This window comes from Suillus bovinus (genome assembly GCF_016758785.1).
Source record: "Suillus bovinus strain UH-Sbo-P2 chromosome Unknown EDB93scaffold_47, whole genome shotgun sequence".
In the NCBI taxonomy this organism is placed as follows: domain Eukaryota; kingdom Fungi; phylum Basidiomycota; class Agaricomycetes; order Boletales; family Suillaceae; genus Suillus; species Suillus bovinus.
The window spans coordinates 228,231-244,838 of record NW_024542103.1 but is presented as its reverse complement, the minus strand read 5'-3'; the positions used below and the strand labels follow the sequence as shown (position 1 = coordinate 244,838).

Here is a 16,608-nt window from a genome sequence, read left to right as displayed (position 1 = left end):
CTGCCATTCACGCCCTACCCTCACAATGCATTTGCTTCTCCCTCCAACAGCGCACCGATTCTCGATCTTCTACATACGCCAATGTGTGCTCTGGATCCCAGGTCCAATTCTCTAAGCACTCCACCAGTTCTGTACTCATGTAGCTTCCCACACCTAGTGCGTGTAATTTGGATTTAGCTGCAGCACAACTTGAATGTCTACGACATCCAGCGCGGTACTTGCCAAATTTCATTAATTCCGTCATCGCCTGCCAAATATTCATTTCTCCAAGATCGACCAGCTCGACTACGTCAAAAGTCACGTTAGACTGGTCTGTCAAACCAAGATATCGCATGATTTGTGTGCAGTCTTCATCCAATGGATCATTTAATAAATCCATATAAAAGCCATATTCGTACACTTACGTCATCAGCAGAATCTTGCGCTTATATTTAATGACGGTTTTTGACATGGGAAAATGTAGTTTATATTTAGTCGACGGATCAAAGATATCGATCGATCGCGAGCGTGAGACTTTGCTATAGTCTTGGCGCCGCGAGCATTGACGGAGTGGACACATTTAACACCGAACCGGCGGCTCTTTTCGTGCTTAAATCGCAGTCATATACTTGAAAGTTGAACAGCACGATGAGATATCATCATCACTCGTATAACACAAATAGTGGGAGAACTAGTACGTACTATCAAAAACGACCTCGTTCCCGGACTCTTTGATCAACATGCTTCGCGAGCACAACATCGAGTGCGTGCCTCAGATAGGGGCTCACCTAGACTTTCATTAATTATTCAACTTTCTTGGAGCTCCGCTAGTGCGGCCATTCGATATCAATCAGGATTCTGCCATATCGTACGCATCTTTCTTCCATGATCTTTTGAGGCTCTTCACAGTTGTATGAAGTCCAGACCCGCCATTTTTTTGATAGCTCCGCTTTTTGATGTGCGTCCTTCTGATGCATCAGTCTAGAAGTCACGGCGATGGAGTGCAGTCCAATAATAACCCGACAGCATCGCAAAGAGTTCGAACAACATGCACGGGGAAGACGTACAAAGAACCATGATAGAGACTGCGTGAAAAACGTATGATGAACCATACGGGGAAAGGATACTACGAAACGTGTCCAATATAGTCTCCACGACCACAAAGGACTAAAATACGATGCAAATAAAAAATAAAAAATGATGGCGTCTCAATAACTTTGTCGTATAAACGCTTGAAACACGCGTAGCATCATTTTGCAATGTGCCAAAGATCTAATTTTTCATACTCCAATTTAGTTGCTTTCTATGAATACACAGACGAGGATAAAACTCTACAGCAATATCAAATCACTAAGACAAATAACAATACTGATTAATGACTCGACACATCAAAGGACGGACATACGGGGTCAGGTTCATGAAATAACTGATCCCAACGTCGGTCCTTTAATGATACTTCGCTTCCGACTCTGAGCAATGCGAATTGGTCTAGTGACGAGTTCATACACCGTGTATTGCGGGAAAAGAATAAGGATTTGATATATGCTAGGGTCTCTCGGGACATCAATTTCATATCGTCTGTACCCTAGAAGAGAGTATAGGTCTGGGCGCACTTCAAATTCAAATTGACGGCACGGCTCACTTGCTTACCGCGAAATCCCATCGTTTCATGGTGATCCTCAAGGCCTTCGACGTGTTTGTCATGGATTATCCTTCGATGATGACGCTGTTAGGTTCATGACGGGTTAAAGCCGAACAGACAATAAAACAAAGACTCGAAAAAAAGTTGAAGATTTTTTTGTGATCTGTCAAAACTCTACTAGTGTCGGGCGCAACTAATACGTACCAGGGCCAGGGCAAAAATCGCCATTGATATCTGCTCTTGGAGTGTAATCGGCAGCTGTGAGAGCGGGTGTTTGACAAGAACCTAGTTGGGCAAAGTCACATCCCATCAACGAGGGTGATGCGTCTAAAGCGCAGGAACAGCGGACTGGTAAAGTGCGCCTAACACCGGCATTCGCGCACCCCGAGATGAGATTGAGATACGGGTGTTTTCAGATGAGTCCGACATAGAGTTACACTATGAATAGACAGAAATTGGAAATTCAGATAAAAAAACCTTGTTGGGGTAGGGGCATGTCCACATGCACCACCGGTAGAAATAAGGGAAACATCGTCAGATGTCCCTGAAGATAAGGAAATGAGGTAGTGTGGAGTGACAAATTGCATTTCACGTACATTTTCCGGAGTCTGTTACACTGACAGCGAGCGGTGGGTCATCCGAGTACGCAGCATACTTCCCCTCCCCCCCGTCAACGAGAGCCTGGATGCTGTATGGTGGTGCGGGGGATGGCACCCATTTGTAATAAAATGCACTCTGGGCTCGCCATATCCAAAGGCATGTCCGTTTACTAGATATAGGTACGAGGACTCGTTGACTTGGGACGGAGGTTCATACCCGTCATGGTCACGGTGATCTCGTTGACATAGCTTTCCGTGTACTACGTGATACAAGGCAGCAGGCGTAACTTTGCCACTGAGGATGTCGAAAACGGCCTTTTAAACCACTCTGACCTAGACACCCCAAATGACTCTGAGCGTATTGACCTAAAACAACTATTGAGCAATTTGAATCAAAAAGAGAGATTGGCTGCTGACAGAAGCATTACCTTTGAGAGCAAAGTTATCAGGTTGTTCACCGCTAAACTACACCATAAACAAAGACTTGCCTATCATCTGAAGCTGAGCAATAAGGTCGAGCTGGTCGCCGGGCCAAGTAATCGTGTAGCGGTCCGTGACCTCGGCCTCAATGGTGAGATCGATATCCCCAACGTAGATGTCTACCTCCTTTGCAGCAGCAGCAAATTCACTCGTATCGTTAAATGGAATGTTGGTGCCCAACAGGCTGTAGGTGACGTTATAGCCACCATCCATCGCACCCGCGACAAGGCTGATGCAGATAGTGAACAACACCAAAGTGATTAGTACCCCGCAACTGGGTGGTTGCGTTTGTCCAGGGGCTGATCAGAGAAATATCGTTGATGCTACTTGAGAGCGGCAGAGAACCGTCGTTCTTCAGGAGAACAATACCCTCCACAGCAGCTTGATATCCAAGTTGTGAGGCAGTGGGAATATTGATGGTAAATTTCCTGACCTCCTCGGTCAAAGTGATTGGGGCTGAAGCAAAACATTGGACTGCGAACAGAGCAGAAAACATTCCGTTATATTGCCCTGTCACAGCTGAATACACCTGGGCCAAGAAAAACCTGGAGCAACACACCATCAACTGTGATTTGGCTGCATTATTCATACTGACTTTTGTACGAAACCACAGACTACATCACCGGCGGCTCGTTTACGCAGCCTTTGGTATGACAGCAGGGTTCCCGTGGATCGAAAGTTCCATAGTCGCATAGACGTTCCAGATTCGTATACGAGTCTTTTCGAGATGAAAATGATACGATGTAAGCCATTTGTACAACATGAAAAGAACAAGCTCGAGTATCCAAGATGTCAAATCGCGAGTGCGAGAAAAGAGAGCTAATTTTGAAGAAAGAAAAAAAGGGATGTCGAGAAGCTCACAAGCTCACAATTAGCGATGTCGCATGAATGAGCGTGGAAATCGTATAATGAACTTTGGCCTTCTAGCGCACGTTGATGTCCGATGAAGATTCATGAGGCGGCCGTCAGCTGTGATCCTTTCAGAATCTCATCAACAGACGCGAACAAAGGGTGGGATGATAGCAGATAGAGCCACAGCACCTGTTCAACTGTCCCGAGAAACCGTAAGTATTTAAACGCTTTGAGGGCATCTGGGAATCGTTGGTTCGGGAGGTAAAATTTTCCAGTAAAGTCTGATTGCGCTGGGGTTTGTTGGGAAACGCTTATTGTATTAGTGGTGGGAAAACATAGATCAGCCAAGATCCTGAATATGAAATAGTTCAATAGGCACATAGCTATACCTAGGCCAGTGCTCTTGGCCGAGAGTTTGAGACTGCCGCAAAAAATGTACTCGTTGACCGTTAGTACTTATAGTACTGATGGTTCGAGACTGCCGGTGAATTTACTTTCTGTCAGCCTTCCAGTGTCCAGACACCACACAGGATAATATAACTTTGCAGACTTGCAATATCATTGAGCTCGAGAACGGCGGGAGAGAAGCGATGGCATTATGTAATGTAGTCGCGTAGTCAGCCAACTACTAAACCGTTGATCGTTAACCCCTCTCTTTATCTTCCTTGGAGCACCTTTCAAGTTCACCCAGGCCAGTGCGCCACAAAAAATGCACGTTTGTCTCCTCATCTTGTGTGTCGAGTATTAAGCTCGGAGATCGGCCTATCACGAATTCGAAGCGTCCAAACTACTGCCCGTATAATGATAAAACCGGAAACCTTCCAACATTGAAATAAATCGGACCTAGTACCTGTCCCATTAATAGATGTTTTCTTCTAGACTTGATTCTGGCCTGGAGCACTAATAATGGCTGTCTTGATGAATGAACATCTCGGGACAAGTGACATCGGGTACGATGTTATTCAAAGTTCACTCAACGTTCCACTCACTTTACCGACATAATACTACCGTGCAGGCTCATGGTGAAAGGCCGCAGACCGGAAGTTTAAAAGGCTCATCTGCCCATGGAAAGCACTCACTTAGACCTCGACACACATCGACATGTTCGTTCGATTCTTCACTATTTTTGTCATCTTCCTTCTCTTTTCCAAAGCCTATGTAATGGCCGCTGTTATGACTGCTGTTCAGAACACAACCTCATCCAATTCGACTAGTTGTGGTGACGGAGAGCGTCGCTGCTGCATGGAGGTGAGAAAGATTCAAAGACGTAGAAAAACACTTGTACTTACCTGTGTTGCGAAAGGATTCGTCCCTGCCTGGGAATGTTAATGATGAGGAGTGCCAAAGCTGCTCAGGGAATTGCTCAAATGGCTACGTACCATCTTGTTGCTACGTCGATGCCAAGTTGATGGTAAGTGTCACCACTCAACCAAACGGCCCGGTCAATCTCAATTTGTAATAGAACTATTATTACTGCGAAGAGGATATGTCAAGTTGACAGGAGGCTTTCAGGTGTTTTAAAGCACGGCACATGAAGGGCATTCGTCGCGTTAGACTTTTAAATGAATTATACCAGAATTTTGTATTGAATACATAGTATTCCACTCCGGGAAAAAATGACTCGAACCTATGATATGCATCATTCAGTACTAGTTTGAAGTTTCGAAATGTTCCACCAGTAGGCACATGGTGACGTAGCAGAATGAAGACTTACTATATGGGTGAAATTATGCATCATATATATGGCACAGGCTACGTGGAATCTCGTTATATTTCATCGACCAGTCGGCAGGATCAAAAACATGTGCCATCAGAGAACCTGATGAACAGATGAGAACGTTATTTAGAGCGATATATACTAGTGGAGCATGGCAACAATTGACTTCCCACTGTCGTGTATCCCTGTCACGTATCAGAGATAGTTTGAAACCCCCCGTGAACATCATTACAGGTGGCCCAGCGCGGAGTTTGGAATTTCACATCGGACTCTCAAACATGCGGGAGAGAAACGTGGTCAGCCAATTAAAAATCATTGATCGTTAACCTCTCTCTACCTAAATGCCTTGCAGGCTCCTTCGATAAGTCGGAGCACCTTTCAAGTTATTCATCTAGCTTCTAGGGCTGGCTTGTCTCGTGCTTTGACGACGGTGGTATCATTCTTGGCCATGCATACCACTTGTCGAGCACTGATTTGAAATTTCATTCCACGACCCCAGGTGCTTCTCATACTGTTCCTGGCCTTCCCCGCAAGTACTGACACCTACCCATGTGCCTCGCCATCCCTGCTCTGCAATGGAGAGTCCGTCGAAAGTCTGCATCGCTGATACTTAGGTTTCACTTACACTTTCCATTCATTGTTTCCCTCTAATGTCTACAGATTTTAAAACTCCGTGATCCCCTTGTCAAACACGGGATCGACCAGTCTAACGTAAGTCGAAATTCCCCAGCGATTATCAAACGACATACGTCAGAACTGGTCATCTATCGAGTCTACCGCCTAATCAACATCGGCGACAAGATTATCCACCAGTGTTTCACAGCAAGTGCTTCCCTTCCCAACATCATGATGATTGCCATGATACAAGCGGTAGCCTTCGGTCGTCCGCTGTGGTTGTACGAAGTTTGCTTTTGTACACTATCTTTCCATTCATTTACGGCTGAAAATAAGCACAACGTCGACGCTTCTGATACGGGAAAATGCAGTGTCACTTCTGAGGTCGCGAGAACTGCATGAGACTTTAGCAATAGTCTCGTAAGCTAGTCTCGTAAATTGTTTGCGGCATGACATCACGGAGTGGAGCGGATACAATTCACACCCAGCCGCCGGCTACACATACATAATGGTATGTCATATGACACTAATGGTGGAGAACTATCGAGTACTAACAACATACTTTGCAAGCACAACTACTCAGGACGTCGAGGGGCTGATTTGGCAGCGTCGCGCCTTGGCCCAGAATCATAATTATGAAACTTGGAGCTCCGCTAGTGCGGCATTCATCAATCAGTTTCTCCCACATCGTATCGACTTCGATCAACCCCTTCAAGGTGGTGCTTCACAATTTATAAAGTCCAGACCGCCATTTTTCTATGCACCACAGCCCGAACAGTGTCACAAATGGTTAGAGCCACATGCACGAGGGAACAGTGACGTACGGCGGCAGCAAGAGACCGTACGATGATGTCTCGAGAGTTGTTGTATGTGCTTCTGAAACGGCCGGCGTGCACGGCGTGGGGTACACCTGGGACATTTGCAATTCTTGTGATGCGACGAAGCCCTTTAGACCAGATAGCAGTGTAGGTCACCCAAAACGGACATAAAATGGATTTTGAAAAACAAATAAATTGTCGTATAAGCGCGTACACATATATGATAGCTGCATCGAAAGATCATTGTCCAAATCAGTTACTTTCTATGAATACACAGTCCAGGATAAAAAGACCTCTAAATAGGAATATCAAATGACGAGAGAAGCAGCACTGATGAGCGAACATACCGAGTATCATGTCGGTCCTCTAATGATAGTTCGCTTCAGAGTCTGACAAGCACGGAGCAACGCGAAGAATCGGCTTAGTAACGAGTTCGTACACCCGGTATTGCAGAAAAAGAACGAGTGGATAATTGTTCAAGGTTGTTCGGAGCATTGATTTCAAATTGTCCTAACAAAGACATCGAAGTCATAGAAGAATGTCGATCGCGAGGCCTTGTCATCATGGAAAGGATGTGAGCCATGCGGCACTTGCCGTCAATTTGAATTGAGAGTGCACCCAGACCTGTACAGGAATATTCCTCGGTGATGATGCTGACAGGTTCGTAATGTGTTAGACTTGGAAGGTGCTTCCGTGATCTGTCAAAACTACACCACATTACACTGATGGCGAGCTAGCAGATGGTGCGATGTCCAAGTATGCATCGTGCCTCTCCTCCATCATCGAGAGCCTGGATGTCGTGTGATGCTGAGGGAGCTCGCACCCATTTGTAAGAAAAGGTACCATAGTGCTCGCCATATCCGAGTTCGTAGACAGGCATGTCGGTCGGTGAGTAAGGAGTGAGGTTCATATTCGTCATGGGGATCTCGTTGACATAGCTATCCGGATACTGCGTGATAGCAAGGCGCGGATTAGGAGCAAGTTTGCAACTGCAGATGCCATGAAAGCCTTTCAAGTGCCCATCACTCTGAGTTGGATACCTTGCCCAGACGAGTGCTTCTCGGCTCCAAAAGACCACGGAAATCAAACTGCGCGGCACTCAGCATCTTCTCCCTCTCACTCGCGTCGTCCTGACTCCTCGACACCGCTACTGTTACTATGCACTCACCATCTTTCCTGTCTCACTCGCCTCTTCTCGAACGCCGCTCCTCCTCTGCAGCCGTTGATAGTTATTATGTGTGCTTTGCCAAGCACAACGAGTAAAGCCGGTCAGCGCAAACGGTGTTTCCAAACGCGTCGCTAAAGCAATAGGTACGTACCTTTCTCTCCTGAGACATGTGCAGAGATTTGACACGAACCGTAATGGTGCCCCTCAAGTGCGTCGGAGCGTGGCAAACCGACCGTTTCTGTGGTTACTATCACTTGTTTTGTACTCATCCGTTTCATCAGTTGCGAAGTTTTCAAGCCGTGTTTCGCTGTTGTCGACGCAGCAAGTCGGACTTGTCACAAGGTTCAAGACTTCAAGTTGTTAGGCAGTATTTTCGGTTCATTTCGCGCTGCACGTGCAAGTCAGGTGATCATGATCGCGCGCGTCATTTCTGGAAAATAATCATCAACTTGAAGGTATATTCAAGTCTGCTCATCAGTATTACATGCAAGAACAAGTGCGGCATCAACAAAACACCACCAACTTGTACGTGCCAGGACGAAGACCGTGTAAAGTATTGAGCACCAAGTCAAACTTTGGTGGTGTACTAAGGTGACTACATGTCACGTCGACAGCAACAACAGGCAAGTACTCAGTAATGCAAATGACGATACGCTAAAGATGATATCTAGGATCTGTGGGCGGCACGGTCGAGTTGCATGCTATTTTACATAAATAGCAAGTAACTTCCCTGGATGATGAGGGCGATGCTTTGCTGCCGCGTTACGTACCAGTACTCTCAAACCAACGTAAGTTTATCGTCTCGATTCACACATAAGTAGCTCATTATGATCGTTCATTTCTACTAACAAAATGTTCAAAGTTTCCAAGCTCGTGACATCATCTGACGGTTGCCAAATCTATGCTGAAGGCGTCGGCAACCTCGAGGGTCCCACTATCGTCTTGGTTCATGGCTTAGAATCATCCACGGTCGTATTCAACAACCTTTTAAGATGATCAGCTACTTTCTAAAGTCTATCTTGTAGGTGAACCATACTGTTTCTCGGACCATATTCTCAAACGTTGCAGCTGAGATATGACATGAGAAGTCATGGCAGGAGCGGCAGACCCGTAAACCAGAGCGATTATTCCTCCCCAAAGTTCGCAGAGGATTTCATGGCTGCGGTCGAGGGATTTAATCGACAAAAGCCTCATCTCCTCGGCTGGTAAGTCGACAAACCGCTTTTGTCATAGATTCTGACGATGATTTTTAGGAGTCTAGGAGGTAAGTCAGTCATGTAGGGGAACATTCCCTCTAACAACACTCGTTTAGCAACTGTTGCGACAGATGTCTGCACCCATTGTCCCGCAGGCCATCTCAGGCATCATCTACATTTCCTCCTTTCCTTACATCGGAGCAGTCATGGTGGACTTGGCAAAAGACTGCCTTAAAAACCTCTGTCCGAGACTCATCAGGACGTCGCCGATGCGCTAAAAGCAAGGATCGATTTTGTCGATTCTACGATCAATAACTGCAACGCTTCGAACTGGGACGACCGGTTACTTTGTGTTGGGGCATTCGGTCACCTGAACGCCATGTCGCGGCAGCAAGATCCGGAACCCCTTTTGGATGCAGGGAGTAAGGGATTAGGATTGCTCCATCTATATGGAGACGCCGATAAACAGCTGGACAACGCGGTAGCTGAGGCCCAAGTAAGCCAGCATTTCATTAACAAGTTGTCGTTATCAAGGGTGGAGGTCATGCATTGTTTTACGAATTCCAAAACCAGGTCGTCGAGGAAGTCCTCGCGTTTGTTACCCAGTAGATTGCATACCCCCGTTGCTAGTTGTAGATAGCCAAATCCTGTGCTTTGTTATTTGATATCTTGTATTTATTGCCGTGATTGTACATCGAACCTGTCTATCACTCGTCACAGATCAGCATCATTCAAACAGGCTACGCGATACGTGGTTGAAACTACCTCGATCAAGTTAACTGATCTCCCTGAAACTCGTCCAAGCGCGCTGAGACTGACAACACGGACGAAGCACCATGGAAGGAGAGGAGTGTGTCATATGATATATTATACCCAACTCAGACACTGAATGAACTCTAGAATATGCGAACCAACACGGACCAGACGCAGCTTACCAAACAGATTTCCCTGCCATCCATATGATGGTGATGAGCAAGACTTTGGCAGAGCTTGTCTGGTTCGGTCATTCCACACGTGCCAGTGCAGGTCACACAATCGCGTCGTTCATAGTGGTTGCAATCACTAGCTTCATCATTGACCACAAGTGAATATCACATCTGAATATCATGAGAAGAGTATTGAGCGTATCTCGATCACCATAATGAACTACAAGTGTGGTACCAAACCAGTCCACGACACCGCCTTGTATGCATCAGCAGGAAGATTGTGTAAAGTGGTGAACATAAGTGCCAAGAGAACGGCACGAGCTAGGACGTACAACGCGAAACATGCGAAATAAGTTAGATAATATGCACCCCACACGACATACTTTAATAAATCTGGAATACACCGGAAGATCGAATGGGTTACTTCCGAGTCTAAGTAGATAATCCAACAAAGCCAGGGCGTGCAAGTTGTAGCGATGGCACTTATGCGCCATAGCATCTGTTCCTGGTGTGTGGGAAAGGCAAAGGACCAAGCCATACAATGGACACCGCCAAATATGGTCGCCATAATCATTGCAGCAAGCCGAAGAACCTTCCTATCCGGACGTTCGAGAGTGATGCTACCGTCAAATGTCGGAACTTGAAGCCTTTGAGATGTGGGAATGCGAGGAAAGCCTATCAATTCAAAGATTGAGCGGGCGATGGGAAGCGGAGCGAATTCATCTGTGTCACTAAAACTAAGGCAGACATAATCAACAGCGGTATAATTGTGCAGGCACATACATACTTGATGTGATCCTCCGGCCTTGACTCGGTTGACTTCCAGTACACTGGATGTGGACATCGTACATTGAGAGGTTTGTCCCACCACATAGCATAACTTAGGAAACTGAGAACTGCAAAAGCGAGCGTGCCCACTTCGAGCTGGGTGGTTTCAAGGTGATAAATGGCGCGAGTGATGAGCTGCAAAACAAACCAGGCCACCTGAAGCATGATCAATCCTTTCGAGATGGCATTGCCTTTGCTTCTATCGCGGATCTGATTTGCCGTTAGGATAGGGATGTCGATACACTTATCATGTATCAGTTTGAGAATGTAATCAGGACGTAGGGTGAGGTAGGGTTCCCCGTCCACATAAAGCATGAAACCACCCATGAGCACAAAGAAGCTATGTGTCTGCGTCCACGTATAATCTAAGGATGCAGATGAACCAACGTTTAGTGACTAGGTGAGCATGAATGGGACTTACCTTCGGAGTCGGATTCTAATTGCTCCGACCCAAAACAGCTTGCGACCCACCTCATGGGAGCACAAAGGAAACGCCAAAGGAACACAGGCACAGATAATGCACCTTTAGTAAGCAGGATCGAGAGGCGAATGAAAGGCAAACAGAGAAGGAAGCGAATGAAGCAATTCCCAGTTGCAGGTTCTTCAACAAAATCCATTTCTAAGGACGTGCATAATGAGTTGTAAGATACAGAGTTTCCAAACGCACAACTCACCTTCAGAGTCTGGACAAATGATCAACTTTGGATATCCTAAACTCTCGAACTGTCTTGTGACTTGATGAGCGCTGAACCACTGGCGCATAGCCCATGTGACGATCAGTTCAGGAACGATTAGGGCCATTATCGTCATGCAAAGTTGTCGCCATATGAAATGAAGGTAGCTGCTTTCCTTAGGACTCGGGATATTGGGATGAATGGCACTATATATGCATGCGAAAAGAGTGAGAACGGAGCTGAAGATGATCGTCGACAAGGTTCTGGTTGTGAATGATGGAGCTTGAACACTGTCGTTAGTAATTGTAGTTGTATTTGTTGTAGGCGCAGCTTGGATCGCTCCAGCGAGGTAGAGGAAGATGCAGAAGAATACTAGTATGCGCATTATTAGATGGGTATCTCGTATGCATCCTGTGCACTATTTGTATTTTGGTAGCGGGCGTCATCACAATTTACAACGAAGCCCTGTATATGGCTTGTTTACAATGTTTGCGGGCAACGGTGATACATGATAACCCGGTGAAAACTGCACGGATAGGCTTAAGCAAAGATGCTGTAGTGAGACTTACCTTATTTGTACTATGTCAAGGCGTGCTACCTGTACACCCTGGCAGATGATTGACAGATTGGCAGGTCATGGGCGTAAGTCTTTCGTGGGCGGTACCGTACAGGACACCACGTGGCTATCCAGAAGACGCGTCATTGGGACATTGGTTACCGGTAAGCGTTTGTTGTCGCACAAAGAAAGAGAAACGAAGAGAAGCAGACGACGTGCAAGGAGGAGGCTAAGCAGATATGACGAGCTCCTGGTGTGCTCTGGTATATCTACACTGTACAATATATCAGCTCGTCAATCCAAAATGCTAAATGTGCAATCCCACCTCGAAAAAGCATCCACTGTGGTTCCATCAGCACTCGACATAGGTGTGGTAAATTTTGGTTTGTTTCGGCCGTGATAGGCATAAGAACCGATGATAAGCGCGCAAGCTCCCAGGTGTGAGCTCCCCTACTATAGGCAAACTGCAAATAAGCCACGCACCTTTCTTTCCAGAAACGCAATTTCCTTGTGCGACCATGGTCTCTTCCTCAACTATTAGGAATAATTAACATGACTTCCTGCAGCGGCAGTGCAGCATGTGGCTTCTCTTCTCTGCCTACCACAAAGCGCCCAGGCTACGCCCTGTCTGCAGCCTGCCACCTTTCTGATTTTCTTTTCTGCTACAAACTCCGGTGAGCTCGGATGGTTTGGATCCTTGCGTGCATCCGCGAAGATGCTAGCACTGCTCTCTCGTGTAGGAAGTTCACTGTTATAAAACTCTCGTCAGGTACTTCACCAGAGGACTTGGATCCGGTCACCAAGGCACCTTCTGCCGGTAGCGAGCAAGAGTATCGTCATTGCCAACACCTGCTGCTGTGCGTGTGTGGATCCCCGCACTTTTCTGGACGCAGACAGACGCTCCCACCTGAATCCCTGCCCTATATTGACGCTCGGACTGATACAGATTCCTGCAATTATGCTCACGCGGATGCCTTCTTACTACCTTTGTTACTAACTGTTTCCTCATCTAGCCTCACCTCGACGCGTCACCTTGGGGATCCGACGTTCACTTCGCTGCGTTGCATTCACTCCTACTATTGTAGGGATCGCAGCTCACCTCGACTCACTTTTGCACAGGTCGGAGTCGCTATCTGGGCCAGGTCGCCTCTTCGCTGGGGCTTCCACCCTCAAAATATCTGCTTGCAGGATTCTCTGTGATAGTACTGGTGACTCCAGAAATAAAAGTTTTTCCACGCAAAATCACCAAGAAGAGGAGTGAGCGCTCGAGCTATTTGCTGATTGGCCGATGGGGTATACAACGTGCACGTACGTGTAATCCCAAATTGAGATAAACACCTTTCCCATGAAAGACGTCATGACAGACCCACCTCCTATCAGAATGGCGCTGCTAAGATCTGATATATATAACGACCTTGTACATGTACTGCAATTGCGATTATATCGCACTTAACGCCGCTTCGCAACCGGTCTATTATTTTCAAGATATCACAGTGCACTCTCATCATCCGCACATCCAACTCGAAGAAGAATGAGCCACGCACTCACTATCTTCTTCTTCTCGCTCACTCGTGTCTTCCAGAGTCTCTACTCCATCCACAGCCGTTGATGGGGTACGCTGCACATCGGCTCGTGCTCAAGCCTCAAAGGTAACTGTCTCTTCGTCAATTGAAAATACTGCTACCTGCTCATCAGTCGTCCGCATCATCTGCTGCAGCGTCCAAGCAGCCCTATTTTTCTGCCGTCCATGATGAGCAAGACTTCAACATCCAAATATCCAAACTTCAACCTGAGCAAAGTTTGTTTGGTTTGCGTTATTTTACACCTGCAGGTCATGTTATCGTGTCGTTCATCATAGCGGTTACTGTAACTAAGTACCTACTAGTACCTAGTAAGTAGCCTTGCCTAGCCTGAGGTCCGTGGTAGACCACAGGAATGCTACATCTGCATATCACTACAAAAGTATGAAGTGTATCACAAGTACCGTGATCAGGAGCTATAAGTGCGGCACAAAATTAATCCACGACACCGCCTGGTATGCGTCAGTAGGAAGATGGCGTAAGGTGGTGAACATAAGTACCAAGAGGATGGCACGAGCTGTAATGTACAATATGATAGATACCAAACCACTTGTGACATATAATCCTATGACGGCTGAATTTGCTGCATCGGCTGTGGAAATCTCAAAAACAACAAGCCAGGGTGTGCAAGTTATAGCGAGTGCACATATGTGCCATAGGAGCTGTTCCTGATGTGTGACGAAGGTAAAAAAACCAAGCCATACAATGGATTCCGCCAAATATGGTTGCCATACCCAATGCAGCAAGCTGAAGAACAATCCTGTCCGAATTTTCGAGCTCGATGCTGCCATTAAATGTAGGAACTCGGAGCATTAGAGATGTGGGACCGCCACCCATCAACTCAAAGATTGGGTCTAAGATTGCGGAGAGGACTATGCCAATGATACGAGGCGTAGAGTCTTTGTTTCTGCTCCTGAGACTAAGGCAGACATAATCAGCAACGGTATCATCATCCAGGCGCATACATACTAAGGACGATCCTCTGGCCTTGACTTGGTCGACTTCCAGTATACTGGATGTGGACATTGCACATTGAGAGGCTTGTCCCACCACACAGCATAGGTGAGGAAATTAAGAACCGCAAAAGCGAGTGTTCCCACTTCGAGCTGGGTAGTTTCGAGGCGATAGATGGCGCGGGTGATGAGCTCCATAACAAACCAGGCCACTTGAAGGATGATCAATCCTTTCGATATCGCATTGCCTTTGCTCTTGTCGTGGATCTGCTGTGCTGTTAGGGTAGGGACGTCGATACACTTTTCACGTATCAGTTGGAGAATGTCATCATGCCGTAGTGTAAGGTAGGGTTCCCCATCCACATAAAGCATGAAACCACCCATGAGCACAAAGAAGCTGTGCGTCTGAGTCCACGTATAATCTAAATTTAAGGATGCACGTGAGCTAACGTATAGGCAGCATAAATCAGGATCACCCTCGGATTGTTCTGAGAAACATGCCTTGACGGACTTTTTGACGGACCTCGCGAGAGAGCCAGGGCAACGCCAAAGAAACATCAACGAAGATGATATGCCTTTAACGAGCACTGCAAGGAGATGAAGGAAGCGATTTCCTGTCGCAGGTGCTTCAACAGAATCATCTTCTAAGGACGTTTACGGTAAGTTGTGAGACACAGAGCTTCCAAAAGCACAACTCACTAGGAGACTCGGACTTTGGACAGACGTTGGGATACCCCGAATCCTTGAACCGTTTTGTAATAAGGCGAGCGCTGAACCATTGACGCATAGCCCATGTGACAATCAGTTCAGGAGCGATTAGTGCCATGATCATCATGCCAAGTCGCCGCGACAGGATGCGATTAGGACTATCTTTAGGACTCGGAATATTAGGATGGATGGCGCTGTATATGCATGCGAAAAGAGTGAGCACGGAGCTGGAGATGATGGTCCATAGGATTCTGGTCGTGAATGATGGCCCTTTAACAATCTCGCTAGTAAGTAGTATTTGTTGTGTTTGTTGTGGGTGCAGCATGGATTACTCCAACGAGGTAGAGGAAGACGCAGAAAAGTACTGAACGCATTATTGGATGGGTGTCTCGTATGCATCCTGTGCACTATTTGTATTTTACTGGCGGGCGTTAGTACAGCGAGGGTAGACTGCGAATAGGCTGGTCTTATCTCTTGAGTGTTCCAACGTTCAGGGAAGCACAATACACGATGCCCTCTATGCGCCTTACTCTCCCCAAGATTTGGGAGCCAAAGTACTTCAGCATGGTGATGGGACGCCTATGACTCCGGGCATGCTGGCGCCTCAAGGCGGGTTTGATGAGGCTAAAGTAATTGTGTACCTGTGAGCGTCATATTCCAAGTCGACAAGCACCTGTTCCTTTCCAAAAGGTGATGACCCTAACGCGCGTCCAATGGCAGGATCTTCCAGTTCTGATCATGGGTCTTCTTTCGACGCAGACCTGGTGTGCGATACTTCTTGCGCGCTCTATGCATCTCCAGCGTTCAAAGTTGTAGATGTGAGATTTAATTACCTTCTCTTCGGCCAACTACCGTCAAACTGGGTCGTTAACAAAGTTCGGTGAGGAGAATTTTCAGCCGAGTGCACAGTGTTACTCAAAACTCGGTTGACTAAGTTTCAAACTATCGGCCAAACTGGCCAAACTGGCCAAACTCGGCTGTTTTGCCAAGTACGGTTGTGCCCCGTGCCGGCCGAAAACCATACGAATAACGGCTAGCTGTGTAATCTCGCGTCATGATAGACCACACCTATCAGAATGGCGCTCAGGCTGCTAAGAACTGATATATAAAACGACCTTGTGCATGTACTGCAATTGCGATTATATCGCACTTGACGCCGCTTCGCAACCGGTCTATTGATGTCATGACTTGACTAGTACAACTCACTTTTCTCAAAAGGTATGGTTTCACTGGCACGCTGTTCGATCATATGCCGCATGGCTGCCTCGTAGTACATCGCCGGGCCCAGGCAAAACATATTTGCCTCATATGCTATTT

At 46.7% G+C, this 16,608-nt stretch overlaps 5 protein-coding genes across 5 annotated transcripts; 2 read left to right on the top strand and 3 right to left on the bottom strand.

Annotated features, from left to right (window-relative positions):
• Positions 1-1,228: 1,228 nt before the first annotated feature.
• EDB93DRAFT_1338616 (uncharacterized protein) lies at positions 1,229-3,393 on the bottom strand (the record flags this gene model as incomplete). The annotated part of the gene is made up of 9 exons (XM_041455395.1): positions 1,229-1,282; positions 1,385-1,564; positions 1,622-1,665; positions 1,826-1,879; positions 2,218-2,390; positions 2,419-2,480; positions 2,692-2,884; positions 2,919-3,245; positions 3,296-3,393. The coding sequence occupies 9 exons, from the start codon at positions 3,391-3,393 to the stop codon at positions 1,229-1,231; spliced, it is 1,185 nt and encodes a 394-aa protein (XP_041305538.1).
• A 1,095-nt stretch (positions 3,394-4,488) lies between these two features.
• Positions 4,489-5,179, top strand: EDB93DRAFT_635100 (uncharacterized protein). Its single transcript, XM_041456931.1, has 4 exons — positions 4,489-4,502; positions 4,568-4,800; positions 4,856-4,963; positions 5,015-5,179. The coding sequence occupies exons 2-4, from the start codon at positions 4,654-4,656 to the stop codon at positions 5,048-5,050; spliced, it is 291 nt and encodes a 96-aa protein (XP_041305537.1). The 5' UTR covers positions 4,489-4,502; positions 4,568-4,653; the 3' UTR covers positions 5,051-5,179.
• A 3,543-nt stretch (positions 5,180-8,722) lies between these two features.
• EDB93DRAFT_1252570 (uncharacterized protein) lies at positions 8,723-10,154 on the top strand (the record flags this gene model as incomplete). The annotated part of the gene is made up of 8 exons (XM_041453298.1): positions 8,723-8,815; positions 8,871-8,891; positions 8,939-9,075; positions 9,124-9,134; positions 9,183-9,199; positions 9,326-9,562; positions 9,871-9,916; positions 9,967-10,154. 8 exons carry the CDS (start codon positions 8,723-8,725, stop codon positions 10,152-10,154), a joined length of 750 nt encoding a protein of 249 aa, XP_041305536.1.
• A 58-nt stretch (positions 10,155-10,212) lies between these two features.
• EDB93DRAFT_1294699 (uncharacterized protein) lies at positions 10,213-12,349 on the bottom strand (the record flags this gene model as incomplete). Its single annotated transcript, XM_041454601.1, has 4 exons — positions 11,495-12,349; positions 11,242-11,439; positions 10,780-11,185; positions 10,213-10,723 (listed from the first exon to the last, which is right to left on the bottom strand). The coding sequence occupies exons 1-4, from the start codon at positions 11,877-11,879 to the stop codon at positions 10,213-10,215; spliced, it is 1,500 nt and encodes a 499-aa protein (XP_041305535.1). The 5' UTR covers positions 11,880-12,349.
• Positions 12,350-14,233: 1,884 nt separating this feature from the next.
• EDB93DRAFT_1294695 (uncharacterized protein) lies at positions 14,234-15,847 on the bottom strand (the record flags this gene model as incomplete). Its single annotated transcript, XM_041454600.1, has 3 exons — positions 15,283-15,847; positions 14,600-15,227; positions 14,234-14,549 (listed from the first exon to the last, which is right to left on the bottom strand). Exons 1-3 carry the CDS (start codon positions 15,614-15,616, stop codon positions 14,234-14,236), a joined length of 1,278 nt encoding a protein of 425 aa, XP_041305534.1. The 5' UTR covers positions 15,617-15,847.
• Positions 15,848-16,608: the final 761 nt, after the last annotated feature.